This window comes from Hemitrygon akajei, chromosome 14 (assembly GCF_048418815.1).
Source record: "Hemitrygon akajei chromosome 14, sHemAka1.3, whole genome shotgun sequence".
NCBI classification, from domain to species: domain Eukaryota; kingdom Metazoa; phylum Chordata; class Chondrichthyes; order Myliobatiformes; family Dasyatidae; genus Hemitrygon; species Hemitrygon akajei.
This window is the reverse complement of record NC_133137.1, coordinates 83,406,548-83,419,734: the sequence shown is the minus strand read 5'-3', so window position 1 is coordinate 83,419,734 and position 13,187 is coordinate 83,406,548. Positions and strand designations below refer to the sequence as shown.

Genomic DNA, 13,187 nt, shown 5'->3' with positions numbered 1-13,187 from the left:
ACATAACCCAATTTGAAGGATATTTTACAGTAACACAGCAATTTTTTCTGGATTTAAAATATTCTGGAAAAGAACCATATTGAATAGTTGTTGAACTCACTATGTGACTGCAATATAGTGTTCTGTCAGTCTTACAAAGTACTAAAATATGATTTTCTTTTGTTGACAGTAGAGACTTTTCTCAACTCTCCTAAAGTGTGCTGAAGACACCAGCACAAGTTGATATCAGTCCCACAAACGTTCAAAGATTTATAGTTTTTTGAACTATAAATTTACATAAATACTTGCTGTCTAGGTTCACATATGAAAGAAGGACGTTTAAATATAGGGCTTCAGGGCAATTGATGGAGACAGCCCAGTGAATGTTGGGGGTAGATGGGGGTAAGTTGGTATAAACTAAACAAATTTTAAGATGCAATTTGAGTTTCCTACTAAAATTACCTTAAATTTGTCTCAGGTTTCTTATCTTCAAAAACTTCAAATTTATGATGTCCAGAAAGTGTTGAAAGATTGCACTGAAAAATACCTTCACATTAACAACAAAAGTCCAGAGATGCTTCATGAATGTAATAGAATGAAATTATTTTCAATTCAGACAGGTCAAAGAGCTAAATAAGATATACAAGTGAGGATGTTTACATGGGAATATCAAAATTTGGGACTGAAATTGCTGTACAGTTACAGCAGAAAAAAATAGCATTGCTCATGCTTGCTCAAGATGTTAGAATTGATGGAGTACCAGAATCTGACAGTATTACAAAGAATTATTGAAAGTGGAACGCTGTTAAGGAGTGTTGATTGTTACAGAAAATAAACAGAATCAATCCAAATGCAACCCTCTTTTTGATTTTCTAAGCCTGCCTGTCTCAATCTTATTAAAGATATTATTTGATGTTATTTTTCTTTTTCTTTCCTGTTTACATCCTTTTAAATTTACACATGATAGTCTTTGCATTGTTCACTTTACAGTAATCTGGTTAAACTATATGGTTGATGAAACTTGAAGAACTTGGATTTCCACGATTTGGATGTCAGAGAGAGAGAGAGCCATAATTTTTTTCAATCATTTTAAGTTTGAAGTGGCAGCATTGTTGATCACGGTAGTACTAAAGATACAAATAAGGAATTCAGTAGTCAAAAGTAACTTTGTTTCACAAGTAGGTGATTTTTATGACTGTTCAGGTGCAAATTCTCCTGTTCAGCTTTCATTTGAAGAATGTTAGAGGAACGCACTACTGAGTTTAGCCTGCAGGGACAGTAGACTACATCTAAAGCAGCTCTTTGTGGACAAAAAGGTGCTTTTAGCGAAAGCTTTGCAACGTTATCTAGCACAGCCTAGTTTACACGAAATGGTCCAGGTGCAGGTCAGTGGGACCTGGCAGAAAAATGGTTCGCCACATTCAAGAAGGGCCAAAAGTCCTGTTTCTGTGCTGTTATGTTCTATGGTTCTAAATGTTGGAGAAACTCAGCAAGTCGGGCAGCATCTATGAAAAAGAATAAACAGGCGACGTTTCCTGACTACACCGCTTTCCAGGATTCGCTATTATTTATTAGCCGAGCTAGTATTTGTTCTAATAATGAATTGTTTTATCGCTAGTTCTGATCGTTAATTATTTATCTCTGAAAAAAATTGTCGGACAAGAAAAGCTAGAATCCAGGCTGCCGCAACTGTATCGAACTACTTTTCAGTTTGATTTCAAACCGGAGAGATTACCCAACTTTCCAAGTGCCACATCGGTAGGTGGAGTAAAGAAGGTGTGACGCCCTGCAGAGTGAACATGATTGATCGTTTTAGTGGGCGTATCTGCACTCCAGCCTAGTTCCTCCCGCTGTCTGGAGTTGTGCGCGAACTCGTCAGTAGTGTCAGAGTAGGGAGTCCAGCAAGGAGGTTGGAGTGCGTTTTGCGCACTTTCAACATCAGTCTGTTTTAGAGGGCGTTGAGTATGGTTGCTTACGATGAGATTCCGAACTTTTTGCCCACTAAAAGGACTATCAATGTGGTAGATGTTCAATCACAGGTCTTCCACGCCAAAGAATTGGAGGTAAGAATTATAGGAATTTTATGAAATATTATTGTTTGATTTGTTCGTCTTAATGTGGAGTGAAATTGATTATGTACTAGAATGATCTGAAAGATTTAGAAACTCAAAACTTTTAAAATTTTGGACAGACAGAGTAGGTAGACTGAAACCGGGTTCCTGCTTGCACGCACTGTAACCAGATATTGTTACGAGGCTTAACAGTTTGAGCAGTTGCGCAAAAGGATCAGATGTATTTTACCAGTCCTTGAAAAGACCGTGGTCAACACCATAACCAAATAAAGGTGCAACTGGCGTGGTTTGTTGGTTCAAACTACAGTACAATTGGGACATTGTTATTTTGCCAGGTGTTGTAGATCTTAATTGCATTTGCAAAATGCTTGTGTGCGTTTTTGGTCGTCAGTGATTCAATATCTGATGTAACTTTGAGTTTAGAGTATTCCGTGCCCATCTGATTTCCAACAAATAAGAAAAATGTTCAAAGACTTCTATGCCGCACAAATTATCCTGAAACAAATAGCCAACGTTTATGAAGCCAAAGCTTTTTATTTCAAAGGAACCAACACATTTGTTACACCTTTTTATTTATTCCTTCATCCCTTTGGAGAATGCGATGTTAAAGGACTGTAACAATCTGGTGTGGGAGTTAATTTTAAGTCAAGCCATTTACGTAACCGACTTTAAATTGACAAAATCATATTAAGGTATACGTTCGTTGGTGGTTCAAAGTATGCCTTTTTACAGTTGATATCTAAATGTATAAAAATGTAATTGAATTTATACGCGTTTAAACTTTATCGTTATCTTTTTGATCACTGGAGTCTGTGAACTTGCCGTGTTTTGTTGAGAAACTGTTGGAAATGACCCGATCGTTCTTGGTCAGATTGATCGTGCTAGTGTAGGTTCGAACGTTTCTTCAGTGTTTATATTGAAGCCATTGTTTCTTTCAGTGCTAAACAGACAGTCATTGAAGCAGTATTTTGTGCCCCTTCTGTTTTCCTGTTCCATTCTTCAGTTTGGTGGTACTCCAGTTATCATAAGACAAAAACTGAGGGTTTTTTTTGTTCTATATTTTCTATAACCATGTAACAATTACAGCACGGAAACAGGCCATCTCGGCCCTTCTAGTCCGTGCCGACGCTTACTCTCACCTAGTCCCACTGGCCCGCACTCAGCCCATAACCCTCCATTCCTTTCCTGTCCATATACCTATCCAATTTTACTTTAAATGACAATGTTTACTTTAAACTCTAAAAACGTTGCTGGTTCTATTTATATATTGTGCCATACAAGAGTCTTGCTGTAAAGTTTTTTAATCCATCCAGGATTTGATGGGAGTCCTCGTAGTTCTCTAATGCATTCCTGGATTCTCATACAGCGAAAATATTAGATTTCAATAGACGGGGGAAATGATACTAGAACTCTTCTTATTTTCTTCCCTTCTTCCAATCCCACTGTTTTGCACCGTTCTATTGCTGTAGAACCATAAATTATACTATGTCCGCCTGTCTCCAAAAGGACTGCTCTATCTTCTAGTCGTTTATCTGTGGCTGTGCAGTACACATGCACAATATTAAGGACCTCTTAATATTCCTGCCTCTGCCAGCCTTTCAGGGGTCTGAAGTGGTGTCCATTATCTTATGGATGGGAACAGAAATCTTCGCCTCTCCTCTAATCAGTGCAGCCATTTAAAGGAATTGGGAGTAACCTGTAAATTACCTATGAACTAAAGTTGCATCAAAAGAAGATTGCACCTTAATTGAGAAAATATCGTTAATATTTCAAGCTATTACTATTCTTCATGGATCATAGAACACCCTCATTCCTTTAACCTTCTTTAAAACAAAGCACTGCTGTTTGTCTGTAATTGTTAATGAATAACAAACTGGCTCAGGATTGGAAACAATTTACAGCAGTAGAAAGGCCAGTAATTGACTTTTGGAACCAATTGTGTAGACTATAAAACTCCAGTGTAAAGTGATTAAATATGGAGGCATTAACTGCACAAACTTGCAGTTAGAAGTATAAACTAGGCAAAAGGGTGCAATGGCAGAGGGAATTTTATACAGTACCATGTTTAAGCAACTCAGCAAGGAAAGAAGTGAGTGATAAGCTGATATTAAAATAGCTCTGCTTTAAGTGGGTGAAGAATAACATGCTTCATAACCATGCAGTGACATCAGAATCAGGTTTATTATCACTGACATATGTTGTGAAATTTTATGGCAGTTGTGCAAGTGCAAGACATTAAAATAGCATGTAAGTGTGTCTGGCAACACAATCATTATTATGAACTGATAATCCAGAAAAATAGACAGTATGAGAGTTGAAAAGCTCGTCATGGCAGTTTGAGAATTTCGATGTGTCATGTGTGATAATCAAGTTTGAATGAAATTCATTCAGTTATAGCACCCAATTTCTTCTGCAACCTTATGAGGAGGAAACTTTATTCAGTCTTTCCAATGTGTGATGCAGGTCATGCACAGATAAGGTGTAGGCAGTGGAATAATACAACTAGTAGAACTGTTAGACCTCAGCTCCAGCATCCTGAGTTAAATCCTAATTTATGTTGTTTGTGTCCAACTTGCATATACTTATGACTGTTTCCTCCCATGTCCAAAGCTGTGCAGATTGGTAATTGGCAGCTGTAAATTGCCCCTATGGTTGGTGGAGCCAGTTGGGAGATGGGGAGAATATGTAACAAGGAAAAATAGTGCAAGAATGGTGAGCTGTCATAGACTTAATGGGCCAAATGGTCTCTTGTGTTGTAAAGAAACTTGGTCAGCTTCTCAGTACCCTCAAGTTTGCTATCAAACAATGAGAAGGAACTGCAAGAAAGTAACCCATGATTATCATACAAAGGGCAATCAATGATATAGTCTAACAGCATCTAAGTATACCTTTTATTGTCTTCAAATGCATAAGAGGAATTCAAGACCTGACAAGATTAATAAGAGTGAATTTTTGTTAACTTGTTAATGTGACAACTTGAGGTGAGAAAATCTAAAGTTAGGCTTTAACTCCTAGGAATCTCACTTCCCAGAATATGGAATGGGAGAGCATTGGTTCTGTATCATGAAGTTCTTGATCTACAGCTTCAGCAACAAATAATTTTTATTTTCCCAGATGTTTTGAGTTCAGAAGAAACATTTTCGAAGTATTATCTAGAGCCATAAATTATTCTAGGAAGCAGTGTTGAGAGATTTGGTATTTTCCCTACCTATTCCCATGGACCTTGTCTAACCATCTTTGGCAATTAGCAAAGTAGTAATTCATTTGATGATTCCAATTCTTATTGAAAAACTAAAGATAATATATGGTGGGATTCTTCTTGCTACAGGATGCACATGTTAGAAATTCCCATAATATCCTTTGCAAAGTTTACAGTTTAAATTTTAGGAGCTTCCTGTTCAGCCACTTTAGTTTCATTTACATGTGATAGTTACTGCTGATGTCATTTTGGAGAAATGGTATGAGTACACAATAAGCATCTCTAAAATGACCAATGCAAGGTCATTGCTAAATAATGACCATTGCAAGGTCATTAGCTAAATAACTTGTTTAATAACTAGTGCAGCAAAATAATTTGCTCTTTCCTGAATGTACCCATTCTCGCTGTGTTATTACAGTTCTTCGTGTGTTTAAACACTTCTATCCTTGTAAATTACATGGAGGTCAAAAGGTATCTGATTTTTTTGTGTCATGCCTCTTAACCTGTTCTCTTGTAGATTAAGATAACAAACAAAACTGCTGTTAATCTCTTCAGTAAATTATGAATAGCAGATAATATTTTTTGTCCTTTCCAGATTATCTAGATGATTTTACCTACTTTCATAATCCATTTATAATTGATAACAATACTTCAATTTCAGATTGAACTTTGAAATTCTGTTAGTGACAGTAGCAGTAACAGAGGCAGTTGGAAATGCACCCGTGTATTAGGATGAAAAGTGGTGAGTGGCTTGGGTGTAGCATAGCAGTTAGCACTGCACTTTACAGCACAAGCTGGAAGGTCGGAGTTCAATTTCCCCCATGTAATGTTGGTGCTGGAAGAATGGCGAAATTTGTGGACTGCTCAGCACAATCCTGGCTGAATTAATTTGATGCAAACAATGCATTTCACTGTATGTTTCGATGTACATATGACAAATAATGGTAATTAATTTTTTATCCCCTTGTTGCAAGTGCAGTTTTGCTTGTTCTAGTCTTCCCAAGTAGTGGGGAAAGTTTTATCCCTTACAAAATTATGTTTGTTGCAATTTTGGCATTGCACATACGTAATTATTTGTACATGTGCATTTGCTTAAAAAATTGGTCCATTACTTTAACTGCCATTTGTAAAACTAGAACATCACTATCAAAGAGATGCCTGGTATCTTCATTTTACCACTGACAGTTGAGAATATTTTAATGGATGCTATGGTATATGTCAGTGAGTGCAAAGAATTCACAAACATTAGAAACAAAGGAACAGATTTGTCTTGATGCAGAGCCCTTCTTGGGTGGGTGGTGAGGGAACACTTGAAATTATCTGTCCTCCTATTGTGAGACTTATTCCTGTTACTTGTCTTTAGTCAACAGTTTGAATTAAAATTGGTGCTAATTTGAATTTCAGTAGGTGGTGTTGCAAATTGGAATTAACATTTACAAAGGGAGATTGTCCACCATGAATGAAAAGAAAGCATTTCAAACTCATTTACATAATGATTTCACTATTTTTTAATTTCCTCATATCAATTTAGCATTCCCACCCCCACCCCATTACCAGGATTAAACAATTATCAGTAAGAGTTGCTGCCACTCTTGTAACACTATAGTTTCCAGAATTAATGTCCATCTCCATTCAATAAAAGGGATGTTCTGAACACCAAACCCAGTAAATTGATGATGGTGCTGTGTGATACTGTGCACACCGTATACATAAAGTGTCATCGTTTTTTGAGAGGAATTTTTTTTCAAGTACTTCACACAGTACTGTATTCATTCTTATTGGTCAAGTAAGCGACTTATGAATTTGAGCAGTAACTTGAAAAGTGAATATAGTTATAACTTCATTACTCCTGACTTGTAATAAGGTTGAATTGAGGTTATTGTGAGTGCTACCTTACAAGATGATATAACTTGGACAGCAGCAGGCAATCGGTAAATTAACAGTAAGCCATTGGCTGCAGGCTGCAAAGTTAGATGATAGAGAGGGTGGAAAGATGATCAGAAACCACAGAAGATAGAATGTCACAGTGAATAACAAGAGAAAAGAGAAATAAGATCATAGATTTGAAATATTCTTCTAACCTGTGCCACTTCCAAAAAACAAAATGACCTTAATCTTTGCAGCTCATCAAAAAATGGATGTCCACACTTTGACAATGTAGCTGCTTAACATTTCCAATTTACCCACATGGATTTTTTGAGATGCGACTTCATTTTCTGGACTTCCGAAGTTGAAGTTGTAAACTTTACTTGCAGATCTCTTTGCAGACTTAATACTTAGTTTGCTATTTCTCAATTACTTATTCAGATTGAATCTTAGAGTGATCAGCATTTTAAAATAAAAAGTGATCACTTTTAAGGAACTACCCACATCCACATCGTGAATGTACCTCTTAGTGAATGTAGGAGTAAAGCACAATCTAAAGCCAGCAGAGAGGAAGAAGTCTCTTCCTAAAATTGTTTCGCTTGATCAATCTGTAAAGAACTGGGAAGTGTTACAACGAATAAATGAGTTGATCATTTGTAAAAAGTGGAGTACAGATATTTCTTGATTCATGAACAGTCTATTGTGATTCTCTCCCCCCCCCCCCCCCCGCGCGCTATAACACTGAATATTTAGGTTGCTTGTCCTCAATTCGCAATTCTATTTTGCTTTAAGGAACAGTAAGTACCAAAGCCCTCCAAAATCAAAGGATAGTCAAAGTGCTTTATGAGATTTTACTTAATCATTTTGCAAAATACAACTCTTTTCATAAGTCAAGGGATTTCTGTACGGAATTTAGTTATATGTAAACAGAAGCTATTAGCCCTTGATTGGATTTAAATGTTTGTTACATATGCCAATTTGTGCTTTCGTCCAAAAATTCATTGCTCATTCCTAGAACTGCATTGGTTGCAGTTCTAGGAATGAGCAAGCAGTTTTTCAATGAGCAATGAATGAAAGAATTCTGAGCCATCAACATCCATAACCAGCTCTCTGCATTTACTCTTAAAAATAACCTTCCTTGTTCCAGCAAACAAAATCATATACCCATACAAAATTGGATCTTCAAACTGTTGTTTAGATCGGGATGCTTACTGTGGCTTTATATAAATAACATGGGGAAAAGTGCAAAGATGACATTGTCTAAGGAGTATTTTGTTGAAATTGGATTATTTGTGGCAGCAAGTTAGTTTCCTTTAAATATTGTTGAAATTTTGGACAATGTAAGTTTATCTTAGGGTATGCTGCCCAATTGGTGATATCATTGCCAAATGATTTGTGGCAAATCTCAAATTTCTAAGTAAATTCATTATCAAAGTACATATGTCACAATATACAACTCTTGAGATTCATTTTCTTTAGGGCATTCACAGTAAATACAAAGAAACACAATAGAATTGATGAAAAAAAGCTTCATACAAACAATGACAGGTAAACATAAACAAATCTAACAGTCTGTCTGCAAGCAAATCCTAATTACTGGACAGAATATGGATGTGAGCATTTATTTACTGGAAGTATAAACAGAACTACAGTACTGTGTAAAAGTCATAGGCACATGTATAAAACTAAGGTGCCAAACTTTCACACAGTGCTGTATTTGTCAACATGGAGTGGAGAGCGAGTTTGTAAATGTGGCGGGAGCAAAGGATGTTGAGAATGCTGAGGTGGAGCACCGCAGGAGGGCTGTAGAACAGTTGACAGAGCAGTGCCAAGAGTGGAGGGTGGTGCAGGTGCAGACACACCCAACCCTGAAACAGCATGCAAGATCATTTGATTCTAAACAATTGGTTTATTGATCATTACAGAATATCTCTCGAGTGCATCCCATTCTTTCCCCTCTCCCTTCCCCTTTTCCCAACCATGATTCCCCTCTCCTTGCCCCCTTCCCACCCTCAGTCTACAGTAGGGACCCATATCAGAATCAAGTTTATCATCACTCACAGTGTATATTGAAATTTTAGTTTCAGCAATACAGTGCATTGCATAAATTTACAGTACTACAGTACTGTGCAAAATACTGTGCGATCTGATACTGAAAGGGAATTGAAAAAGATCATAAACCATTATCTCAACAACATCTGAAGGAGCATTTCTTTGTCTTGACTCTATTGTTCTGGCAGGCAGATAGAGCTCTCAGTGCCTGAAAATCTTCAAAAGGGAGGGCGGGAGATATTATTAGTTCCTGACCCATTTTGTTTCACAGAAGCCTTGGCCCCAACTACATAAAAGGATAACAGTAAGGATTCCATTATTATCTTAATGGGTGGGGACTTCACTGACCCAAGGGAACTATTGTCTTCAATGAATGTACTTGAATTTAAAATCATGAGATACATTCTAGCCTTGTGCCTCCTTTGTATCATAGACTGTACCAAGTATGCCACAGACACAAGGACACAATATGCGTTAACTACACAAATAAATATATACTTTACACTCAGCTCGGAACACACAAATTATGAAATATTCTGTGTTATAATTTTGCATATTTTGCCCTTTGAAAAAATAATGAGAAGTCTGTTTTATTATTGAGATGAAGCACAGAATAAGTCCTTCCAGCCCTTCGAGCTGTGACGCACAGCAACCCCCAGTTTATCCCTACTCGAATCTCGGGAAAGTTTAGAATGACCAATTAACTTATTAATCGGTATATCTTTGGACTGTGGGAGGAAACCCGGAGCACTCAGAGAAAACCCATGCATTCCACAGGGAGGATGTAAGGATTCCTTTACCAATGATGTCGGCATTGAACTTTGAACTCCAGTGCCCAAAACTGTAATAGTATAATTGATGATCACTACACTACCGTGGTGCCCTATCGTTTTAATGAAGATCCCCCACCCTGAATGAACCATTTCCTCTCCCCTCAAATTATAGTCTGAGCTGAGCAAACTGATTTCCATCAGTTTGTTTCCCTTTATCCACCATATCCGTGTAGTTTTGCAATACAGATACAGTGGATTCCTGTTAATTAGCCAAAGTTTCATAGAAATAGTTAAAAAGTATTTTTAAAAAAAGGCAAATTGCTATTTAACTGAGTAACAATTTTTGTATTTAAATGAAATACTGAACAAATTAGAACCAATAGCTCTGGAGTTATTAATGGAGGAATTCTTCTCCCATGTTCTTTTCATTGACTGTAAATGAACAAAATCAGTGCAGACTCGCAGTGCAGATAATACACTGCCTTCATACAATGCTTTGGATGCTTACATCCTCCAATCGTTCAAGATGATTGCTGATACAGTCATAACTCCTAACTTGTTGATATAGTAAAATCATTCCATTTTCACTCCTGGCCATCTCTGGCATCTCTAAGCCTGAATGCTTGAAATCTGGTGAGCATTGTCTTACTGCGTATTTCTCACCAGCTATCAATGACAAAAATCATTGCTGTTCGAACTCAAACACACTCAACTGCACTATTTAAAAACTAATCTCTCTAAGCACATTGTAGTCTCTTAACAGCCATGTAAGTGCATATAACTGACGCTAGTTAGAAACTTCAGCAGCAGTCTCCTGTCCCAGTTAAGGCACATAATGTCCCGTATAAACAAAGGAAATCCCAGTTATTTTCTTGATTCGTTTTTGTTCTTTTAAGAGTTGTCCCAAATAAATGGCTGCCCCAAATAACCAATGGCCAATGAACTGGAATCCACTGTAATTTACAATGGATAAGAATCTGGATAAAAGGAGTTTGCCTTCTGAAGCAATGTAATTGCTGTAACAGTATCTCAGGGTCGCTGAATATGGACGTCTGAAATGCTACGTGTATCTTGTATGGCCTTTGTTTTATTTTTAGGATAACACTCCAGCAACTGGTTGGAGAAAAGAGCATTAGCACTGAGCTCTCTTCTCAAATGTCCATACGCCAAAATGATAGGAAGTGATTGATATTGCAATCTAATTTGACACCAGTCAGCTGTTCTTAGAGAGATCTTCTGTTGCCATCTGCAATCAGTTTCTTTTACCTCTTCATGTTTTACCTGGCTGGTTACTTTCATTTTAAATATAAAACTAGTTAAGAACAAAAGCAAATTTTCTGTCCTTGGAAGCTGAATGCTGGCCATGGCTAAGTTTATTTTTGTGTCCAACACTCATTGATACATGGTGTTGCTGTTTTGTCACTGTGCTGAATATTGGAACTACCGTAGCTTCTGAATGTCTTCAAAAAGGTGTTTATTCCTGATTGTAGTTGTTGTTTGAAACTTTATTTTAAAGAAAATAATTTTGGCCTTGCATGTAATGAGTATCATGTAACATACAATTTAGCTGTATCTTATTTCTAGGAAGCTTGTTCCCATTCGTGCATGAAGACTGATCATTTAATTTGGATTCCAGGAACTAATTCCTGATAGTTAATGCAGTTGGATCTGTTTTCTGTAGCTTGGTGTAAGGTTAACAGTCCCTGATGAAGAGAGAAGAGAAATTGCCTTTCAACTCACAAGAGAGCATAGGCCATCAACTTTTTTGCTGTTGATGTTTCTGTAGCAGGCAATTTCTTTTTTACGAGGTCAAGTTGCTAACTCAATGCTCAACCCAGCACGGATGGAAAGCGTTCACAGAAGCTGGCTGGATTCGAACTTGGGACCTTCTGCCCCAAAGTCCAGCGCTTATGCCACCAACCGGCTTAGTCCCTGTTGAAACTAAACCCATAATTGTCACTGGGCTCTAGAAAGCTGATTTGCCTTTGTTAACTGCAGGATCTTGATGAATTTTCCTGCTGTCTCAGAAAATCAAGTGAAGGAGCATTTTTAACTTCATAGAAAGCCTGGGCTGTCCCATAAATTGATTTAGACCATAAGGCCATTCAGACCATTGAATCTGCTTTGCCATTCAATCATGGCTGATTGATCTTCCCTCACAACCCCATGCTCCTGCTCCCTCCATGTCTGAAATTGAAATCCAATCACTACAAAGTGAATTTCATGTCTATTTATTTTTCGATTGATTTCTATTCAAAATCATCATGTAAAATAAAGATGTGATCAAATAAAATACGGAGTTGCCAGACCTCAGATATATTTTTGACATTGTTTCTTACTGCTTGATGTCTAAACTGGAAAAAGCAGTGCCACTATCATCACACAAAACCAATTATAAAAGCTTACACCATTGACTTAACTCTCCAAGTCCAAGGGGGACAGTTAATCATGGGCTAAGTTTGTTCTAACAAAATTAAACAAAGTAACAAAGCTAAATAAAGAATTGCCTTTTTTCGAAGATTTAATCTTATGTATCAAGAGTAAGCAGGAGCAGAGTGGAGAAAGGCCTGTATTGTTCCTGATAGTCAAGCTAGAGTTTCCTTGGCATTGCAACAAAACACAGCTGATAATATGTCCAAGCAGCTGTTCTTGTGACTAGTCCAGTGTTAAATGAGACATGCATTCTAAGAGATTCTCAGCATTTGATTGTCCACAGTGTTCAGCATATTTAAACAAATGTACTAAAACAACTTTTTATTTGGTTTACAAGTTAACCTCCATTTAAGTTTTTAATGCAACATAATTAACACCTTAGAAACCATTGATTTTAGATATATCATTTAAATACTGAAGATGAAGTCATTTGCAAGAAATGAATGCTAGTACTCTACATTATCTAATCAATCTGTTCAAGATTAGTTACAAAATAGCTTTGCTGGGTAGTGAGAATTTAATGGCAGCATATTACTGCTACAGCAAAAAAAATTACATCAAGTCTATGCTAATACTAAATGTGACCTTTGGAAAATTGTTCCTGGGTTAAGAAATTTTATTCAGTTTTGGAAGTAAGTTCTTCCCAGGACAGTAGAATTTGCAAAATTGGGCTAATAACCAGTTATTGGTTTAGCCTGTTTTTAGAACAATTGAGATTATTTGTATATGTCTTTTGTGAACAGATATAATTGCCTGAGCTGTTGACTGCTAAATTTCCTTGTCTCCACAGAAAGTAATGTTCATAAACACCTG

At 36.9% G+C, this 13,187-nt stretch overlaps 1 protein-coding gene across 2 annotated transcripts in view; it reads left to right on the top strand.

The window, feature by feature from the left end:
- net1 (neuroepithelial cell transforming 1) overlaps nt 1-13,187 on the top strand; it is a 117,505-nt gene that overhangs the window by 97,176 nt on the left and 7,142 nt on the right. The window contains exon 1 of one of the 2 annotated variants that reach the window (XM_073066504.1): nt 1,829-2,042. The exons of the other annotated variant lie outside the window; for it this stretch is intronic. Within the exon in view, the coding sequence (XP_072922605.1) occupies nt 1,944-2,042 (99 nt within the window). The 5' untranslated portion in view covers nt 1,829-1,943. Of the gene's footprint in view, nt 1-1,828; nt 2,043-13,187 lie in introns of those variants that run through there. 2 annotated transcript variants of the gene reach the window in all.